This window comes from Lithobates pipiens, unplaced genomic scaffold, assembly GCF_037356315.1.
Source record: "Lithobates pipiens isolate NorthernLeopardFrog02 unplaced genomic scaffold, aLitPip1_a1.2 Scaffold_3, whole genome shotgun sequence".
Taxonomy (NCBI): Eukaryota; Metazoa; Chordata; class Amphibia; order Anura; family Ranidae; genus Lithobates; species Lithobates pipiens.
Genome location: NW_027507790.1, coordinates 190,359,800 through 190,378,745, shown reverse-complemented (window position 1 = coordinate 190,378,745; position 18,946 = coordinate 190,359,800). Strand labels below are relative to the sequence as shown.

Below are 18,946 nucleotides of genomic sequence, written 5' to 3'. Positions count from 1 at the left end.
AGCAAAATATCAGTTAATTGTACAGATAGTAACCATACATAGATGTGAAAGAAACATTTGTCATGACTTCAGGGGAATACAAAGCACATACCTCAACCGATCCCGAACCAGGAGATAGATAAATTAGAGGAACCTGGGGTCGTGTGCCACCATGACTTCTGGGATTTTTAGGCCAGCGTGGGATTGCTTACTGGCGCATGCGCGGTGGATCCATCTCGTCCGTGCTTGCTCAGTGACGTCAGAAGCTGAGCGAGCAGGAGGTATTTAATGTCGTTCACTCCAGCAGACTGTCGGCTGCAGATCAGGGGTGACTGCATCCTCTTACCACCCTGTGCAGGTACATAATCTATTGAGAGTTCATATTTGAGTTTCTTGTTTATTGATTTTCAGTTTCTTATGCACTTCAACAAAAGGCGATTTGGGTTGACCTTAAGGATGAAAGGAACCACGACGCACCTGTAAAAAAGAATGCATGTTTTTGTGTGCCGCAGGAACATGCACAATCTTGCCTGTGTTCTTGCTTTGCACAAATGTGACCGTTGACCATTAATTATAAACTTCCATTGATAATGGGCAAAATCAAAGTAAGATAGAAACGGGGGAGGACCTGACTGAAGTAGGCCTAGTTTAGTTAATACAAACAAATGGCAACCACCCAAATCTTTAACTAGACATGTGCAATTTGTTTCGTTCTGAAATATTTAAATTAACGAAAACCCATTTAACAAATGTTTCCAAAATTCGAAAATTTGAAAATTCAAACATTTTGAAATTTAAATCAAAAATTCGGAAATCCGAAAATCAAAAATTTGGAAATTCGAAAATTTGCAAATCCAAAAATAAGAACGAAAATCTGAAAATTAAAAAGAACGAAAATTAGAAAAGCCCTAAAATAGAAAATCTGAAATAATAACTAACTAATAATAACTAATACTAACTATTAAATTATAGGTCTTGAAATTTCCTTTCAAATTTGGCTGTTATTGAACGTAATGAATACGAATTTATCCAAAGTTACGAATTATCCGAAATAACGAATGCCGCATCTAAATGAATGGAACATAATGAAATAACTAATAATGATAATAATAATAATAAAACCATATTATAATTATTTATTATTAGTTCCTTTGCATTCGTTTAGATGCGGCATTCGTTATTTCGGATAATTCGTAACTTTGGATGTATTTGTTACGTTCACTAACAGCCAAATTTTAACATAAATTCCAATACCTATAATTTAATAGTTAGTTATTACCAGTTAGTTGGTTATTATTTTGGATTTTCACATTTTTGGATTCTCTGATTTTTCACATTTTCAGTTTTTTTATTCTTATTTCCCTTCTTTAGAATTTTCATTTTTTCTTTCTTATTTTAGAATTTTCTGAAATTCTAAAATCCAGAAATTCAAAAATTAGAAAATCTGATAATTTGGAAATTCGAAAATCTGGAAATTCAAAAATGGGAAAATTGGAAAATAAGAAAGAAAATCTGAAAATAAGAAAGAAAATCTGAAAATAAGAACGAAAATTTGAAAATCCAACTCACTTGCCAGCCTGTAACAAACCAAATTGACCCTGTCTAACAGATCACGTTAAAACCAAGGAGTTTAGTTCGCACAAATTTGCAAATAAATGAGTCTCCTGAGTTGGAGCATATATATATATATATATATATATATATATATATATATATATATATATATATATATATATATAATAATGAATAGATTAAGAGCAGATATGTGTGGAGGGAGCACATTTGATGCATTTTTGGTGCATTTTTTGTGCGTTTAGGTGCGTTCCCGTGAGTTTTTGATGCTTTTTACAGCGTTCCAGTACAGTCCAGTGCAGGAAAAATGCAGCATGTTCTACTTTTTTTCTTTTTTTTTTGTATGGAACTGGAACGCACTGGAACTGCAAGCACTTGAGTGATTGAAAACCATATAACCTACTTTCTATGCGTTTTTGATGCAGACAAAAAAACCGCACTAGACTGCATGTGGTGTGAACTGGCCCTAAAGGTATAGGGATACACTGGACACCCAACAATAGCACAGTGGCAGTGAAGTTATCCAGTGCATCACCTCACCAATTCACCAACAGTACAAACAAATGACAACCACCCCAACCTATAACTAGCCTTTGCAGCAAGGACCACATGGTTTAGTTAATAACCATGTGCTGGGTGAAATTTAATGGTTCAATATGTTTATAGGTATTATTGGCGATGCAGGCATTTTAGAAGATTAAAGCTGTCTTGCATGCCTTCCCGAAAATGGGCCTTTTTTAGGTTGTGTCTGTAATACAGGATTGCTAATAATAGTTAACATACATAAATAGGTTACAAAAGAATAAATAGGTTACAAAAGACACATGTCCATCAAGTTCAACCGATGGACACAAATAAATTAAATCTGTATCCTCAGAATCTGAAACCCTTAGATAAACCAGAGGAAGGCAAAAAAAAAAAAAATGCTTAAAAATCATGGTCCGATTTTCTCCAACGGGGGAAAAAGTTCTCCCTGATCCTCCAAGGCAATCAGATACTCCCTGGATCAGCAATCTACAGTGTTCTTTCTTATAAATATTATTATCCAGATGTATTAAATGCATTCTTGTATAATTCACCTCTGCTTTTCCTATAGACAAGTGCTGGATTCGATATGGCAAGTCTCATGAATAACCCAGCCTTCGTGAGCATGGTGAGATGTTCCTGTACTTTACATTTATTTTTTATTTATTTTTTTCAAATATAAATGTTATTAAACTTTCAACAGAAAAATAGGGCAGGGCCCATAAATTACAACAGGAGCCATCAACAGCGGAGGTCACAGCCTCTTATAGCATGGTACAGTAAATAGTAACATACATCAGAACAATCAGTGTTCATTTTGGATATTGAGTAAGTAATATCTACTGTCTTCTTGTAACTACATGGCTCTAGTATTGTTAAATACATACACATGTGTATTAAAAATTGCGGGCAGAGTGGGGTTTGGATAGGGTGGCGTTTGATTCAATTTGTTATTCTTGCTCAGGTCAGTTCTAAACTCTGGTTTTTCATCTAATTTTCATTTACTCAGGTCTCGTAGAGGGCTCTACCCTCCTCTGAGAATATGAACATGTTCCAAAGATCCCAGGTGTTCTTGAAAGTTTCATGTCTGTCTTGTGCTGATAATATCAGGTCCTCCCATCTTTTTAATCTCTTCCACCCTCCGCATACAAAGTGCCATGGATGGTGGGTTTTGCTCTTTCCAGAGTAAGGGAATGCATGATTTCGCTGCATTCGTCTGATGACGTAGAATTGATTTTTTATAGACTTTGGGAGATATAGTTGATATGTGGAGTAGGAAAAATGGCGTGTCATTCGGGATCTGGAAGTCTGAATTTTTTGGAGATGGTGCAGACCGTAGTCCAGAAAGCTGTCAGTCTAGGGCCAAAATATGTGCAGCATTGTTCCCCTATCCTCATTGCAATGCCAACACCGTTCAGAGGTGTCAGGGAAAATCTTATGTAAGCGACTAGGTGTCAAATACCACCTTGTCAGGATCTTATGGTTGGTCACTTGCATTTTAGTGCAAAGCAAGGACTTGAGAGAGAAACGGACCATATTCTGTGTTTGAGATGCAGTGAAGGTATGGTTGAGGTCTGTTTCTCATTTCGTAATGCAAGGCAGGCTTGGCAGTTGTGGAGGGGTATTTAGAAGGGAATACATTTTGGAGAGGACGTGTGGGAGCGGTTCTGTCTCTGAGCATTCAACAGTCTGTTGTAATCTTGGGGATTTGGTATAGTCTGAAGGAAATTATGTAATTGTGCCGCATTCCATAACGTACGTTGGAAAGGGCCTGCAGTGTCCATCAATTCCGAGATCGTGGGCCATCTGTCTCCTGTCACAAACTGGGAGGCGGTGACACAATCAGTGTTCCTCAATGATAGGAATTGCATGGATGAGAGACCCGTGCATGCCACGTTACTATATGACGTTACTATATGGTAATACTACTAACCACATAGAAATACACAGTAAAAAATTATATAAAAAAAAAAAAATTATATATATATATATATATATATATATATATATATATATATATATATATATATATATATATATATATATATATATATAATATTAAATAAATGGATAAGCAACATTTCTATTAAAATAGACACGGAACAATAGCAATATAATATATATAATGAACTTCTATAGGACCTCAAAAGATCGTTTTTTTTGGATCATACTATCAATTTAGGACTGTTTTGATATTTTACATTTTGTCATTTGTCACTGGGTGTTTATACTTCTTTATCACATTATTTTTGTGATTTATTGCACTAGCACTACTAGTTTTGCCTATTGATATTTAATCTTTAGGTTTAATTTCAGTTTACACAAGTTTGTAGGGTAGAATGGGAACATTGTCATATGGTGTTCCCTATTATAGGGTGTGATTTCACATCTTGGGGTAAGGCGTCTCCACTCCACATTGCATTTTTTGGAGGGATTTTTTATGTGCCCAAACAAAGCGGGTAAAGAGGGCTTGGACTTTTATGAAATATGGAGGGGGTATCCTAATCGGGAGGGCCTGGAAAAGGTATAAAAACTTTGACAGTATATACATTTTCAGTAAATTATATCTCCCGAACCATGAATGTAGACCTTTTTGCCATTTATGTACTTTACATTTATGCTCTGGAACAATTATTGTTGATCCTTTTTAACTAAAGCCAAGCTAAATGACTAAATTGGATGCCATGGTATTTGCTTGTTATTTTGCTGGAGATCCTGTATATGACCCAACATGTTTCTAACACAAAGAAGTCCAAAAAAAAGTCAGATAATTGGTTGGCAGACATTGGTCTTTAGGTGATCAAATGTTAAAATTGAGCATAATTTTTATTTTTTTTGGGGCCACCACAATAGAATTAAAACTGAACTCAAGGCAAGCTGGTAAATAACTTCATGGAATACATGTATGGGAACTGTTTTATGTGCTGAAAGATTTGTAATTCTCTACCGTCAACTTGACAGAGCTTGTTAAAGTGTAATTCCACCCTAAAAATGTTTTTTTTTTCCCTTTTAAAACACTCCTTTTTACCTATTAACAAACTTTTGGCGGAAAACATTTTTTTTATACTTACCCTAAATGCCCTGTTACTATGTAGTCCTTGTAATCTGCCACTTGCAGGTCCGCGGAGCTCCTCAAGACTTCCTCCCTTGCCTATGCTCTGGGAAATGATGACACATCATTTCCCAGGAGTCTGTGGGCAGTACTTGTGATGTTGCTATAACAACGGGGCAGGATCTTCCTCCGTCGCCGCCCGTTGTTATGGCAACTTTAGAAACAATCAGCGATACGGCCCGTGAATCACGCATGCGTGAGATCGAGAGGTGCATGCTGGTCATCCAGCATGCATCTCTCCAAAGATATTCCAGGAAGCGATATCTATTGGGCTTAACATGCCCACATTAACGATGGAAACGGCCACAAACGGCGGACTTAAATATTACAGTAAGGAATTTATATCTTTGAACAATATATCAAGATCATTGTATACTCTTATATTAATTTATTTGGAATAATACTAGGATCAAAAAATATATATTTTTTTTCACCTACTCATCTACTCAGCTCACTTTGGTCTTTACTTCTGTCGATATGTTCATTATCAGCAAATATTTACTAGCCTGATTGTCTCCGATTGCTGCCCCTCCCTCTTCTAGCGCTGTTGCGTAGGAGATTACATTTGACTGATATCAAGACAAATTTAGAATGCATAATTAGTGTTATTTTTATATCTGCCATAAGTTCAAGTGATTCTAAACGATATCCTTATCATCTAAAAATAATAATCCATACACATCCACTAGTTAGTGGTCAGGTAATCTATTTTTCAGGAAATCATTTCTTACTGTGTTTTAGTGCCTCCTTCTAATGTTCTCCTTGAGATCCCAGTCCTCTTCATTTGCCCCCTCACTTAAATTTGTTTGGAATGAGCAGTGCAGTTGTGGTCATGTGCATTGGTCTATGTATACTACAAATCCCGTAGTCCATAGCCTCTAGTCCATCTCTGGAACAAGCAAGAGAGGTGGCTACATTCAGTGGGATGATGGAAAGCAAATATAGTCATCCTCTAACAGGAAGTTGGATCACAGCAGCAAAAAAACAAAACAAAAAAACATGAATTTGGAGATTTAGTGGAGGCTGATAGCAATAGAATGTACTTCCAAGCAGTGGCAGCCCATCCATAAGGGTTCGGACGCATGGATTTCAATGGGGTTTTTTTTATTTATTTTTTATTCAAAGCACATGATTGAGGCTCTAATTGGCTTCAAAAAAGGATGGGCTTGGGGTGCAGAGCAATGTACCCCTAGCCCACCCAGTTGTGTGACAATAGAGAATTAATATTCGCTATTGTCTTCCTGATTCTCTTCCCGGCCAATCAGGAAGCGATTGTATTGGCCGCCATGGAGGAGGCAATGCAGGGTGAAGCTAGCGTGAAGCCAAGGAGAAGGAGACGCTGGGTGAAGCTGCGGGAAGCCGATTAGGAGGAGATGCAGGGTGAAGCTGGCATAAAGCCAATTAGGAGGAGACGCAGGGTGAAACTGGCATGAAGCCAATTAGGAGGAGACGCAGGGTGAAGCTGGCTTAAAGCCGAGGAGGAGGAGACGCAGGGTGAAGCCGAGAAGGAGGAGACGCAGGGTGAAGCTGACATGAAGCCAATTAGGAAGAGACGCAGGGTGAAGCTGGCTTGAAGCCGAGAAGGAGGAGATGCAGAGTGAAGCTGGTGTGAAGCCAATTAGGAGGAGACGCAGGGTGAAGCTGGCTTGAAGCCACTGAGGAGGAGATGCAGGGTGAAGCTGGCTTGAAGCCGCGGAGGATGAAATGCAGGGCGAAGCTGGCGTGAAGCCAAGAAGGAGGAGACGCAGGGTGAAGCTGGCTTGAAGCTGAGGAAGAGGAGATGCAGGGTGAAGCTGGCATGAGGCCGAGAAGGAGGAGACTCAGGGTGAAACTGGTGTGAAGCAGAGGAGGAGGAGAGATGCAGGGTGAAGCTGCCGTGAAGCCGAGGAGGAAGAGACACAGGGTGAAGCTGAGAAGGAAGAGACGCAGGGTGAAACTGCTGTGAAGCTGAGGAGGAAGAGACGCAGGGTGAAACCAAGGAGGAGACACAGGGTGAAGCTGGCGTGAAGCCGAGGAGGAGGAGATGCAGGGTGAAGCTGGCGTGAAGCTGAGGAGGAGGAGACGCACGGTAAAACTGCAGTGAAGCCGATTAGGAGGAGCCGCAGGGTGAAGCCACCGTGGAGAAAACACAGCCCGCGACCTAGATGGGGTAAGTGCAGGGCTGGCGGTCTAAAGAGCGAGTGACTGGGAGGGGGGATTGACTGACCAAGGACCGAACAGGTGGGTGGCGGGAAGTTTGTTTGACGCCCCCCCCCCCCCAAACAAAAGCACCACCTACCACTGCTTTCAAGTATGTTTTTGCGCTTAAAATAAGTTTGTAAATGGAATAGAATGGAATTTTAAGAGTTTTTCTTATTAACCACTAGCCTAGGCAGTATGTTTTTTTTTTACCTCCCATTTACTTGACGCATACAAAGTGTGAACAGGCTGAGAAATCAGTCTGAAGGGAGCATACATCATTTGGGTCACATCTTATCCTGTGACATCTATACAAGTGACAGAATGCCATCAGTAGTGACTGGGGCAAGGAAGTGTACTGTAACACAATAAATGTATCAATTGATTGTAGCAGTTTGTAACTGTTCATTGATATTAATGAGCCTGTATGTTTTTATTTCCCACTCCTCTTCCAGGCAGCCAGCTTGATGCAGGATCCACAAGTGCAACGATTGTAAGCCCTGTACCTTGTCATCTATTTTATGTAGATTACTAGTTTTAATTAGGCATAAAATCATGCAAAGATTATTATTTGTTTTGCCTTTACTGGGTGTCATCAAGATCACCCTTGAATGATCCCGGAATGTAAAATTACTAAGAACACCGGGTTAATTTATATTAAGTGTTGATTAATTACATCCCATTACACAGGAATACAAAGCAGTATGTTTCCCAAATAGTTCACATCTTATACATTTTATACAGTAAAAGAGAAACTATACAGCAAGAATGTTCAAGGCACCTTCTGTCCTAAGGAAACATTGGTTTTGCAGAAAATATATATTTCTATCACTTTATAAGTCCTCTGAGTACATTAATATATTCTTCTTAATACAGTGCCTAATAGATATCTGAGGTTTAAATAAGACAGGTTCCACTAGCATACTCCATAAGCATAACTCCCAACTGTCCCCTGTCCCTCTTTCCTCCTCATTTGTCCCTCATTTTGGTCTGATCTATATAGTTGTACTGTATATAAAATGCATTACTTATCTATCAAAAAGTGTTTTACAGTGCGAAACCTTTCAGCTGATTTCTAAATTGGTGCATTTCTAAATTCCAAAAGCCAATATAAAGGAATAATAGAGGCAATAAAGCACGTGTGGGTTTAACCAACCATTTTTTTGTAAAATGCTCCTTTAAGGGGGGCAGGGGGTGTTTCCTATGCCTACTTACTTTTGCTAATAGTTGTTCCTCATTCCCTTCTTTAGAAAATTGGGAGGTGTGCATAAGGCCCCTTGCACATGGGGTAGTTCAGCTGCAGTGTTTCCCTCCCAGCATTATAGTGTGCCTGGGAGGGCAGTGGCAGCATCCAATCCCACTGCAGGCAGTCTGTCAAAGTCTGTGCCAGGCTGTGGTTGGATTGGGCGGAGGACTGTACTGAGTGGTACTTATGTTTAGGACCCTATACATTCAGGGACAAATTCCCAGAAAGCAGCTCTTGTGCTTAACAGTAAAGAAATGGCTGCACTTGTTTAATAAAGAACATCCCAAGTGTTACAGACAGTACAAATGGTAGATGCGTTTCACACACTAACAGGTGCGCTTATTCAGAATGAGTTCTTTTGTTTGGATATTCAGCTCTTGTGCTTTCTGGATCTTCATCTTTGAACGGACAAGGCCCTAAGTGCTGGTACTACTCATTACAGTGTTCAGCTCCGTCCAGTTGCAGCCTCCCATAGATTTTGTCGGGCTGCCTGCAGCGGGGCTGGATGCTGCACCTGTCCCTCTGAACTAAAACATCAGGAGGGATGCAGCTGCAGCTGGACAGCCCCACGTTTAAAGGTTCTTGGTGGGTTTTAATCATTGGCACTGAATTTGGAACACCTGCTTTATAATTTCATGGATTAGAAGTGGTAGTAAATGTAGAGGTGTACCTACCTTTTTTACATGATAGGGGCCGTTTCACATTGATGATCCATTTTTGTGTGTCTTTTAAATGTAGTTGGATGTGAACAGATAACGTACGTTATGTCTATGTCTAGTTTTAGTCAGGAAACATATTTTTTCTTTATACTTTTGTCACCCTTGACAACTAATAAAAATCAGATGCCAAAATAGATTTAAACTGAACAGAAGTGAACTGAACTGATGGATGTGCAAACTGACCTAATCTGAATTAGTTTTTTCTTAGCAATAAATGTGATTGAACTGATGACAATCCTGTGAAAGGTTCCTAAAGTTCAAATCCTGCTGCTCTGTGGAGAAGGAGCTGTCATTTGTAAAGTGAACAAATGGGTGGATCACCTGGTGAAGTCACTGGGTGACCCCGCCCCTTTCTCTACCTCAGCAGCTGGGCGAATGACAGCTCCTTCTCACCACTTTAACCACTTGCTTACTGGGCACTTAAACCCCCCTCAGTCCCAGACCAATTTTCAGCTTTCAGCGCTGATGCACTTTGAATGACAATTGCGCGGGCATACAACACTGTACCCAAATGAAATTTTTATCATTTTTTTCCCACAAATAGAGCTTTCTTTTGGTGGTATTTAGTTACAGCTCGGAGTTTTATTTTTTGCTAAACAAACAAAAAAAGATGCAAAAAAAAAATCATGTTTTAATAGTTTGTTATAAAATTTTGCAAACGGGTCATTTTTCTCCTTCATTGAAGTGCGCTGATTAGGCGGCACTGATAGGCTGCATTGGTGGGCACTGATGGGCTGCATTGGTGGGCACTGATGGGCTGCATTGGTGGGCACTGATAGGCTGCACTGGTGGGCACTGATAGGCATAGTTAAGGCGGCACTAATAGGCACAGATAAGGCGGCACCGATGGGCACAGATAAGGCGGCACTGATGGGCAAAGATGGGCACAGATAAGATGGCACGGATGGGTGGCACGGATAAGTGGCACGGATGGGTGGCACGGATGGGCACTGATAGGTACCACAGATAGATGGGACTGATGGGCACTGATAGGTGGCACTGATAGGTGGCTCTGATAGGTGGCACTGCTGGGCACTGATGGGCGGCACTGCTGGGCACTGATGGGCGGCACTGGGGTGCAGCACCTTTGAGGCAGATTTTGGGTGGCACTGTGGGTGGCACTGCTGGGTGGCACTGTGGGCACTGCTGGGTGGCACTGTGGGCACTGCTGGGTGGCACTGTGGGCACTATGGGCACTGCTGGGTGGCACTGACAGGGGGGCACTTACTTTATTTCAGGATGGCACTGCGGGTGGCAGGTGGGCACTGGCAGGGGGCAGGTGTCCGTTTAAATTGCTGGCCGTGATCGGGACTGATGTCCCGAACACGGCCGCCGGCGATCGGCTTTTTTTTTTTCTCCTCGCGCTGTCAGCGCGAGGAGGAATACTAGCCGATTACCGGCTCCGTTTTATCACATGATCAGCTGTCATTGGCTGACAGCTGATCACGTGATAAGGGGTCGGGATCGACCCCTTACACGGATCGGTGATCAGGCGAGTCTCACGGACTCGCCGATCACAGAGCGCGCCGCGCGCGCCCCTCAGGGGGCGCGCAGGCCGCTCGTAACCGGGACTACGTCAATAGACGTAGTCCCGGAAATGTGGGTCCGCGCTATTGCCGTCATTTTGCAATAGCGCGGTACCCAAGTGGTTAAAGTAAACAAAGAGCTGGCAGTGAGAGTCATAGCTGGCAAGTGACATAAGCTGTATGCCTACCTACCAACATTGATGGACACCTACTAACAAACGTATGTAGGCATAGGACACACCCCCTTAAAGGAGAATTAACCCAAAAAAAGTTAATTAAATCCAGAAGGGCTTTTTTTATCACTACTATTTCTTTAAATTGGCTTTTAAAATGTACAAATGCAGCAATTTAGAAATTGGATGAAAGGTTTAGCACAAGGGAACACTTTTTGAAACATAAAAAGTGCATTTTATATACATCTATATAGATCAGACCAAAATGAGGGACAAATGAGGTGGAAAGAGGAAGAGGGACATTGCTCCGAATCAGGCACAGTCCCTCGAAATCAGGGACAGTTGGGAGCTATGTGTATGTACACACTGCCTCCTCACTGTACACACTGCCCACCTCCTCCCTTCTCTGTTGTACACACGGTCTCCTGCTGGATTCAGTCTGTGCTGTCAGCGGGAAACCCCGCTGGCAACAGAGAGAAGTCACTGGTTGTTAAGATATTTTCCCATAAAGATGCAATGATGTCTCTTTTTCATCCGTCAATGGATGGATGACAAATGAACAAGCAGTCTGCATGTGTGAAAGGGGCCTTAATCTGCATTTTCATTAGTTTACATTGAGTGTGAATGTCAATTTTATCAATAATTTGTTTGCATATCACCTTTATTATTAGGCACGGTTTAAATGAAGATCTAATGTATGTCTATTCAAATATATTCAAAAAGTCCGAAAATTTCAGGGCCGGATTATTGGAGCTGCAGCTCCAGGCCCCTTACCTTAATATACCTTATCCCATTTGCCAAAAAATAAAAATCACAAAAAAAAAAGATTGACTTTGAGGGTCGTGGCTCAGCGACCAGTGGTCACAGAGACCCCAAATTTAGGTAGCTGAAGATTTACCCCACTACTGGTCAAAATTTGGGGCTCCTATCATCTATGGTTCCAGGCTCCATGTGCAACCTGTCAGAAGCTACATACAGAGCGGTCAGTTTAAATACAAGCTGGTACTCTGTTTGCAGCAGACTGAGAGGAAGAGCTCACAGTGCCTCTCCTCACTTCTTGTCAGAGGCACTGAGCTCAGTAGACAACTTGGAGTCTGAAAAGATGGATAGGCAGCACTGCCTGTCAAACTCCCCTATTGATTTCAATGGGGCCGCTCTGCAACTGCAAGCCAAACTCGCTCGGAGTAGCAGCATAGTCCAACAATGTAAAATTAACATTCAGCAATGTAAAAACAAAACAAAGAGGCGGCAGTAGCACCTCTTGAATGCCTGTCAGCTGCTGCTATACCATTCGTTTAAAAGTAATCCACCACAGATTACTTTTCAGAGGGCAGTAAGTATTACCGCAAATGTGAAAAACTTGAAATACATTATCCATTTCACTCTCCCCACCAACCAGGTCACTCCCCAGCCACTTCCCATGTAGACCACCTCCCTTCAATTTATATCACAGGTGACCATTTCCCAACCTGCAGATGACAGACCCTACTCTAAAAGATATCACTCCCAATTACTCCCTCCAACCGCTGATTGATATCCCTCCATGACCTGTGGATGGGGGAATCACTCCCGTTAGTGTTATTGTGTTCTGCCAGTAAGGAGCCTTCCCTACCCACACAATACAATGGTCAGTGTTGCTAACTATAGCTTCCAGCACTGATTGTGATTGAGAAAAACCTGACAGGCTCGTTGTACTCAAGTCGATTAATAGATTGACTTGTGTACAACCAGCTAGCCTATACATAGATCGACTATGGCTGGTCTCCGCTTAATTGTCTTAATTTCAATCCACATATGGCCTGCTTAACCACTACGCAGTCCCTAAACATCCTTCCACAAAACTTTACATTTTTCCTTCCCAGATTGTTTCATCCTCCTTACCTGCATATAGCGCCCACTGTCATACCCTCCACACTCCTCTCCTGTACATACTGCCCACTGTCATATCCTCCACACCTCTCCTGCACTCTGATGGTCTGCAATGGCAGGTCAGCAACCCACGATCACAATCTGGGCTTGCCAACTGGCTATCCCAGAGCATGGCCATGAAGTTCCCTGGTTTGAGGTTTCAGGCCACATCAGAGGGCTCTGTGGGCCACAGATTGAGCACCCCTGGCTTCAACCATCTCTACAGGTAACATTTTAGCCAACCATTAGTATTCTTCTGCAAACCTGTCCCTGTAGCACCATCTAGTGAATTCTGAGATTTATATTTAGCTCGTTGCTTAAAGAGAAATGATATTCATTTTTTTATTTTCATTAAAATAGTCAGGGAATGCTTATATAGCCAGCAATTATTGAGACAATTAACACTTTTATGTAATGTACAATATAGTGTGTATCGTGCAGTAGTCTGTAACACACACACACAGTGCAGGGGTCAGGAATAAGTAACACACAAAGTGCAGGAATCAGGAGTGTATAACCCACAGACTACAGTGACTAGGAGTAGTACATAATGCACAAAATGCTTGAGTTTGGTGTGTGTAACGTGCAGAGGTCAGAAGTACAAAATGAAGAGAGTGCAGGGGTCCAGTTTTATAGCCTCTTAGCACAAATTCCCCCTGCATTTCAACTCAGCACTAATCCTCCCCTTAACTCCCAATCCTCTTTCACCTTAAATATTCCCCGTCTTAGCACAAATCCTCTCCCTCCACCAAAATTCCACCTCCTGGCACAAATCGTCTCTCCCAAATTCCATCTCCCTGCGCAAATCCTTTCCCCCAAGTTCCCCCAGCACAAACTGGCTCACCCAACCCTCCACAGCACTAACTCCCCCAAATACTTTTTCCCCAGCACACATTCTTCCCCCAAGCACAGATCCTCTCCTTCCCCTTAACCTCCAGCACTAGTCCTTTCCTCCCCCAAATGCCCTCAGCACAACCATCTCACCCCCAAACCCTCCCCCCACAACATAAATCCTCCTCCCATCCCCCTCCTTAGCACAAATTCCCCCCGCAGCACAAATCCTCTTCTTCCCTTAAGCCCCCTGGGTACTAATTCTCTCCCTCCAAATCCCCCCCCCTCCCAGCACAAGTCATCTTCCCTCCCAAATCCCCCCTCTTATCGCAAATCCCCTCCCACCCCACTCTTAGCAACACAAATACTCTCTCCCCCAAATCCTACCCAATCCCACCTCCCAGCACAAATCGTCAACAAATCCCCACCGTTCTACTTCCACAGCACAGATCCTTTTCCCCCAATAACACTCCTAGCACTAATCCTCTCCCCTCCCCCCAGCCCATGCCCTCAACATATATTACACCCCCTCCCCCAATTCCCCCTCCCAGCACAATTCCTCCCCACCATGTCCCTCCTCTTAGCACAATTCTTCCCTCTTCAATTTACCTCCCCTCCCCTCCCAATAACCCCCCAGGTCAGTCTGTCCCCAGACCCAGTATAATGCCCACACCCTCCTCCCCTCCGAACATACATGCCTCAGATACAGCGTGGCAAGGGAGATGCTCTTACTCCTCCTGGTGACATGTCGAGGAGCCTTGGGGGAAGCCTCCTTCGGCTCTAAACTTACTCTGATAGGCAGCCAGTGGGGAGAAATGTCAGCTGCTCTAGTGGTTCATCAAACTTGCAATAAGCATTTATCTTGCACCAGTGGGATCACTGCGCTGAGGACCCAGGACATACCACAGGAGATGTGGTGCATGTGCCCTGGTTGCCCAATGCTGCCTCTCGTCCAACTTCATTATGGGGCCGTGTATCTTCTTTAGAAGCCTTAGCATCATTTTTTTCCTCCCGAAGTCACCATTTAAAGATTTGAATGTCGTTATCAGATCCCCTCTTAAAGTGGTTCTGCACCTAAAATAAAAATATTAAAAGCCAGTAGCTACTAATATTGCAGCTGCTGACTTTTAATAAAATCACACTTACCTGTCCCAGGGTCCAGCGATGTCGGCAGCAGATGACGAGCGATCACTCATCTCGCTGCTGCCCCCGCCGCCATCCTCTGTCAGGGAATCGGGAAGTGAAGCTTCACTGCCCGGTTCCCTACTGCGCATGCGCGAGTCGCGCTGCGCGTCTCTTATGGTCCCCCGCTGTGTCTCTGGGAACTGTGTGTTTCCCAGAACACAACGGGGGGGCGGGGCATCTGCGGCAGTCTGCCCGGAAGTGGGGGCAGATACCTGGATTATCCAGGTAACTGTACCCCCCTCCCCCTGAAAGGTGCCGATTGTGGCACCGGAGGGGGGGAGGGATCAGATTAGCGGAACTTCCCCTTTAGGATGAAGAACCGCTTTAAGCGCCTCTTCCGCAAAGAGAATACGATTGTTTTCTCATAACTAAGGTCCTCTGGCCTTTTTTAATGCATGATAACAGTCTGCTAGCCTTGCTTGCTGTAGCTTGGCATTACATGCTATTGCAGATTCTGTCATCTACTGGGACCCCCAGATCCCTTTCCATCCTTGATTCCCCCCAAAAGGTTTTCCTCCTAGTGTGTAGCTTTAGCTCCCAAGTGCATTACTTTATATTTTAATATTAAGCCTCATCTGCCATATAGCTGCCCACCGCTCTATTTTGATTAGGTCTTGTTAAGTTGCTATATTGTGTTGTGAAGTTATTACCCTACTTAGCTTTGTATCATTGTGGCTCATTATTATCCAGGACTTTTATCTATTGTTAATATATATATATATACACACTTTTTCTTGCCACTGTTTATGTATGTGAAACCCTTGGAGTTAAAGACGTAATACAACCAAAGCTAGTTTGTGGATCACAGGAGTGCAGTTCTTTCTGCACTCCCATGACCTGTTTTCAGCAGACAGTGGGCTGGGTAGAAAGGATCGCGACCATATGATCAGGATTCGCCCACATGCCTGGACCAGCACCTGGCTCAGCCTCTCAGCAAGCCACTAAGAGCCTGAGCAGGCCGCCCCCTCCACAGTCCAGCATTACAGCAAGCATGGAGGGGGGGGGGGGTCAGAGCACAAAGCTGCTGACTGTCAGTCACTAACTCTCTGCTCAGGGAGCTCTGAGAACTGATCAATTGGCGATGTTTGATTGCTCGGTTCTCAGTGTTAGAGCTGTAGGGGGATAGATCTATCTAGGCAAGTATAATTTAGGAAACAACTCAAACCCCATACTTCTCTTTTAACCCCTTCATGACCGTGCAACACATATATGCGGCATCTAGGAAGTGGGCTTTAATCTTTTACGCTGCATATGTGTTCCTGTGTTTGTGCTAGATGCACGCTCTATTGCACGCTCCCAGCACTGACAGCCTTGGGTCTTGTGCTAACAATCAGGACCCAGGGAAACCAGACAATTGATTGCCTCTGATTGGCTGTCACAGTGATTATTCATTCTGTAGCCCACCAATGTTGTTCTACCTTTTGTGAAGAGGAGAAACAGATGTCTCTGCTAGCAAGTAGGCGAATCACTGCAGAAAAAGTTAATTTCAAGGGGTTCACATGCTTTTTACTGCCACGGTATGAAAACTACAGCATTGTTACTGTATAGCACTTGCTTTATTTGTTGAACCTCTTGCAGGATGTCTGGAATGATGTCCAATGCTGGAGGGGGTCCCGCAGCTGGTGTTGGAGGGCTAACAGACCTCTCAGGTCTTATACAAGCGTAAGTGTGTAATCTCTTAGGACTTTGTGATTGTTCATAAAACGCAATAAAAACAGGTTTCTAAAAAAGAAAATAGAAATAGAAATACTGTAACAATAATGGTGATAAACCGTTACATCCATGTTTTGTAGTGGACAACAGTTTGCACAACAGATTCAGCAGCAAAACCCTGAACTGATACAACAACTTAGAAACCATGTGAGAAGTCGATCTTTCAGTGGGACCACCGAGGAGCATTCATGACACCGCACAGGTTTGTACCAGATATACATATTTACACAATGGCAATGTATAGGTACAGCAGGGTTCTGCCTGGGTTCATTCTGAAACTTTTGTTCTATGTAACTCCATTTCTTCCAAAGTTCTGTTTTAGCATCTGACATTCTCTTTGTTAAATTAAACCTTTCAGCATAGGTTAAGGCCTAATAGAAAAGACTGCATACCGGCAGCTCATTTAATATGCCACTTCTTGCTGCCTGCTACAAATATTCAGCTGGCTAGATGGGTCAAATACCCCATTGTACTCAGTTGTTTTTTTCCATTTGCTCAAATGTTACTTTAGGATATACAAGCTGGCAGTACGTACCATTGTTTTGTAATGGAGGTATTGGACCTATCCATCCAGTCGAATACTTGTGGCCTTTTCTCCCTTTTCTAATAGCACTAAGGAGCCTGTCGGCTCTCCACTGGACACAGTAGTTGTTTATATGTCTTTATTTATTACATAGTGCATATTATTATTATGCAGGATTTATATAGCGCCAACAGTTTGCACAGCGTTTTACAACATGAGGGTAGACAGTACAATTACAATACAAATCAATACAGGCGGGATCATCTAGAAGTATTTTTATTATATAGTGCTGTTAATATATGCAGTGCTTTACATGCAGTGCCTTAAAGTATTCACACCCCTTGAAATTTTCCACATTTTGTCATGTTAGAAACAAAAACATAAATGGATTTTATGTGATAGACCAAAACAAAGTGGCACATAATTGTGAAGTGGACGGAAAATGATAAATGGTTTTCAACATTTGTTACAAATATGTGAAAAGTGTGGCGTGCATTTGTATTCAGCCCCCGAGTCAATACTTTGTAGAACCACCTTTCCCTGCAATTACAGCTGCAAGTCATTTTGGGGATGTGTCTACCAGCTTTGCACATCTAGAGAATGACATTTTTGCCCATTCTTTTTGCAAAATAGCTGAAGCTCTGTCAGATTGGATAGAGAGTGTCTATACAGCAATTTTTAAGCCTTGCCACACATTTAGGTCTGGACTGACTGGGTAATTCCGTTGTGTTGCTGGAAGGTGAACCTCCGCCACAGTCTTAAGTCTTTTGCAGACTCAAATGCTGCGTACACACGATCAGACTATCCGGCGGTCTTAGTCCGGTAGACAACCTGCCAGACTTTGCAGCGGAGGTCCGCCGGACTTCCTGAGCGAGCGGACTTGTCCACACACAACCACACACGACCGGACTTTTCCGGCGGACTAGGTCCAGCAGACAATCCACTGGACTATGGTGGGGGTCTGCCAGACTTTTGAAATGAACGGACTTGCCCACTCACAGAATAAAGTCCGTTCATTTTGAACGTGGCTCCAGGTAGACGGAACTAGCAAAGGAATTCAATGTCGCCGCCTCCATCGGCGAGATTTACACCTCGCTAGCCCAATCACCTGGTATGAATTTAAAGGTGAACTGCTACACCGAAAAAAACTGCATGGGGGTCCCCCCAAAGTCCATAGCAGACCCTTATCCGAGCACTAAGCTGGCCGGTCAGGAAAGGGGGTGGTCAGGAAAGGTACCTGCCGGTCAGGAAAGGTTCCTGTACCTGCCGGTCAGGAAAGGTACCTGCCTTCAAAGAACCATGGGCCTCTTGGCTGCTTCTATGATAATGCTCTCCTTGCCCGGCCTGTCAGTTTAGGTGGACGGCCATGTCTTGGTAGGTTTTCAGTTTTGCCACAATGAGATGTTCAAAGCTTGGGACATTTTTTTTATAACCCAACCCTGCTTTAAACTTCTTCACAACTTTATCCCTGACCTGTTTAGGGTGTTCTTTGGCCTTCATGATGCTGTTCACAAAGGTTCACTAACAAACCTCTGAGGGCTTCACCGAACATCTGTATTTATACTGAGATCAAATTACACACAGGTAGACTCTATTTACTAATTAGGTGACTTCTGAAGGCAATTGGTTCCACTAGATTTTATTTAGGGGAATCAGAGTAAAGGAGGCTGAATACAAATGCACGCCACACTTTTCATATATTTATTCCACCTTCCTTCCACTTCACAATTATGTGCCACTTTGTATTGGTCTATCA

The 18,946-nt window shown here is 42.9% G+C and overlaps 1 protein-coding gene across 2 annotated transcripts in view; it reads left to right on the top strand.

The window, feature by feature from the left end:
* The window catches only part of SGTB (small glutamine rich tetratricopeptide repeat co-chaperone beta), a 114,381-nt gene that overhangs the window by 94,234 nt on the left and 1,201 nt on the right, over positions 1-18,946 (top strand). For both annotated transcript variants that reach the window (XM_077462644.1, XM_077462643.1), the window contains exons 8-11: positions 2,648-2,704; positions 7,822-7,859; positions 16,533-16,616; positions 16,748-16,869. In XM_077462644.1, the coding sequence (XP_077318770.1) occupies positions 2,648-2,704; positions 7,822-7,859; positions 16,533-16,616; positions 16,748-16,859 (291 nt within the window). In that variant the 3' untranslated portion in view covers positions 16,860-16,869. The remainder of the gene's footprint in view (positions 1-2,647; positions 2,705-7,821; positions 7,860-16,532; positions 16,617-16,747; positions 16,870-18,946) is intronic.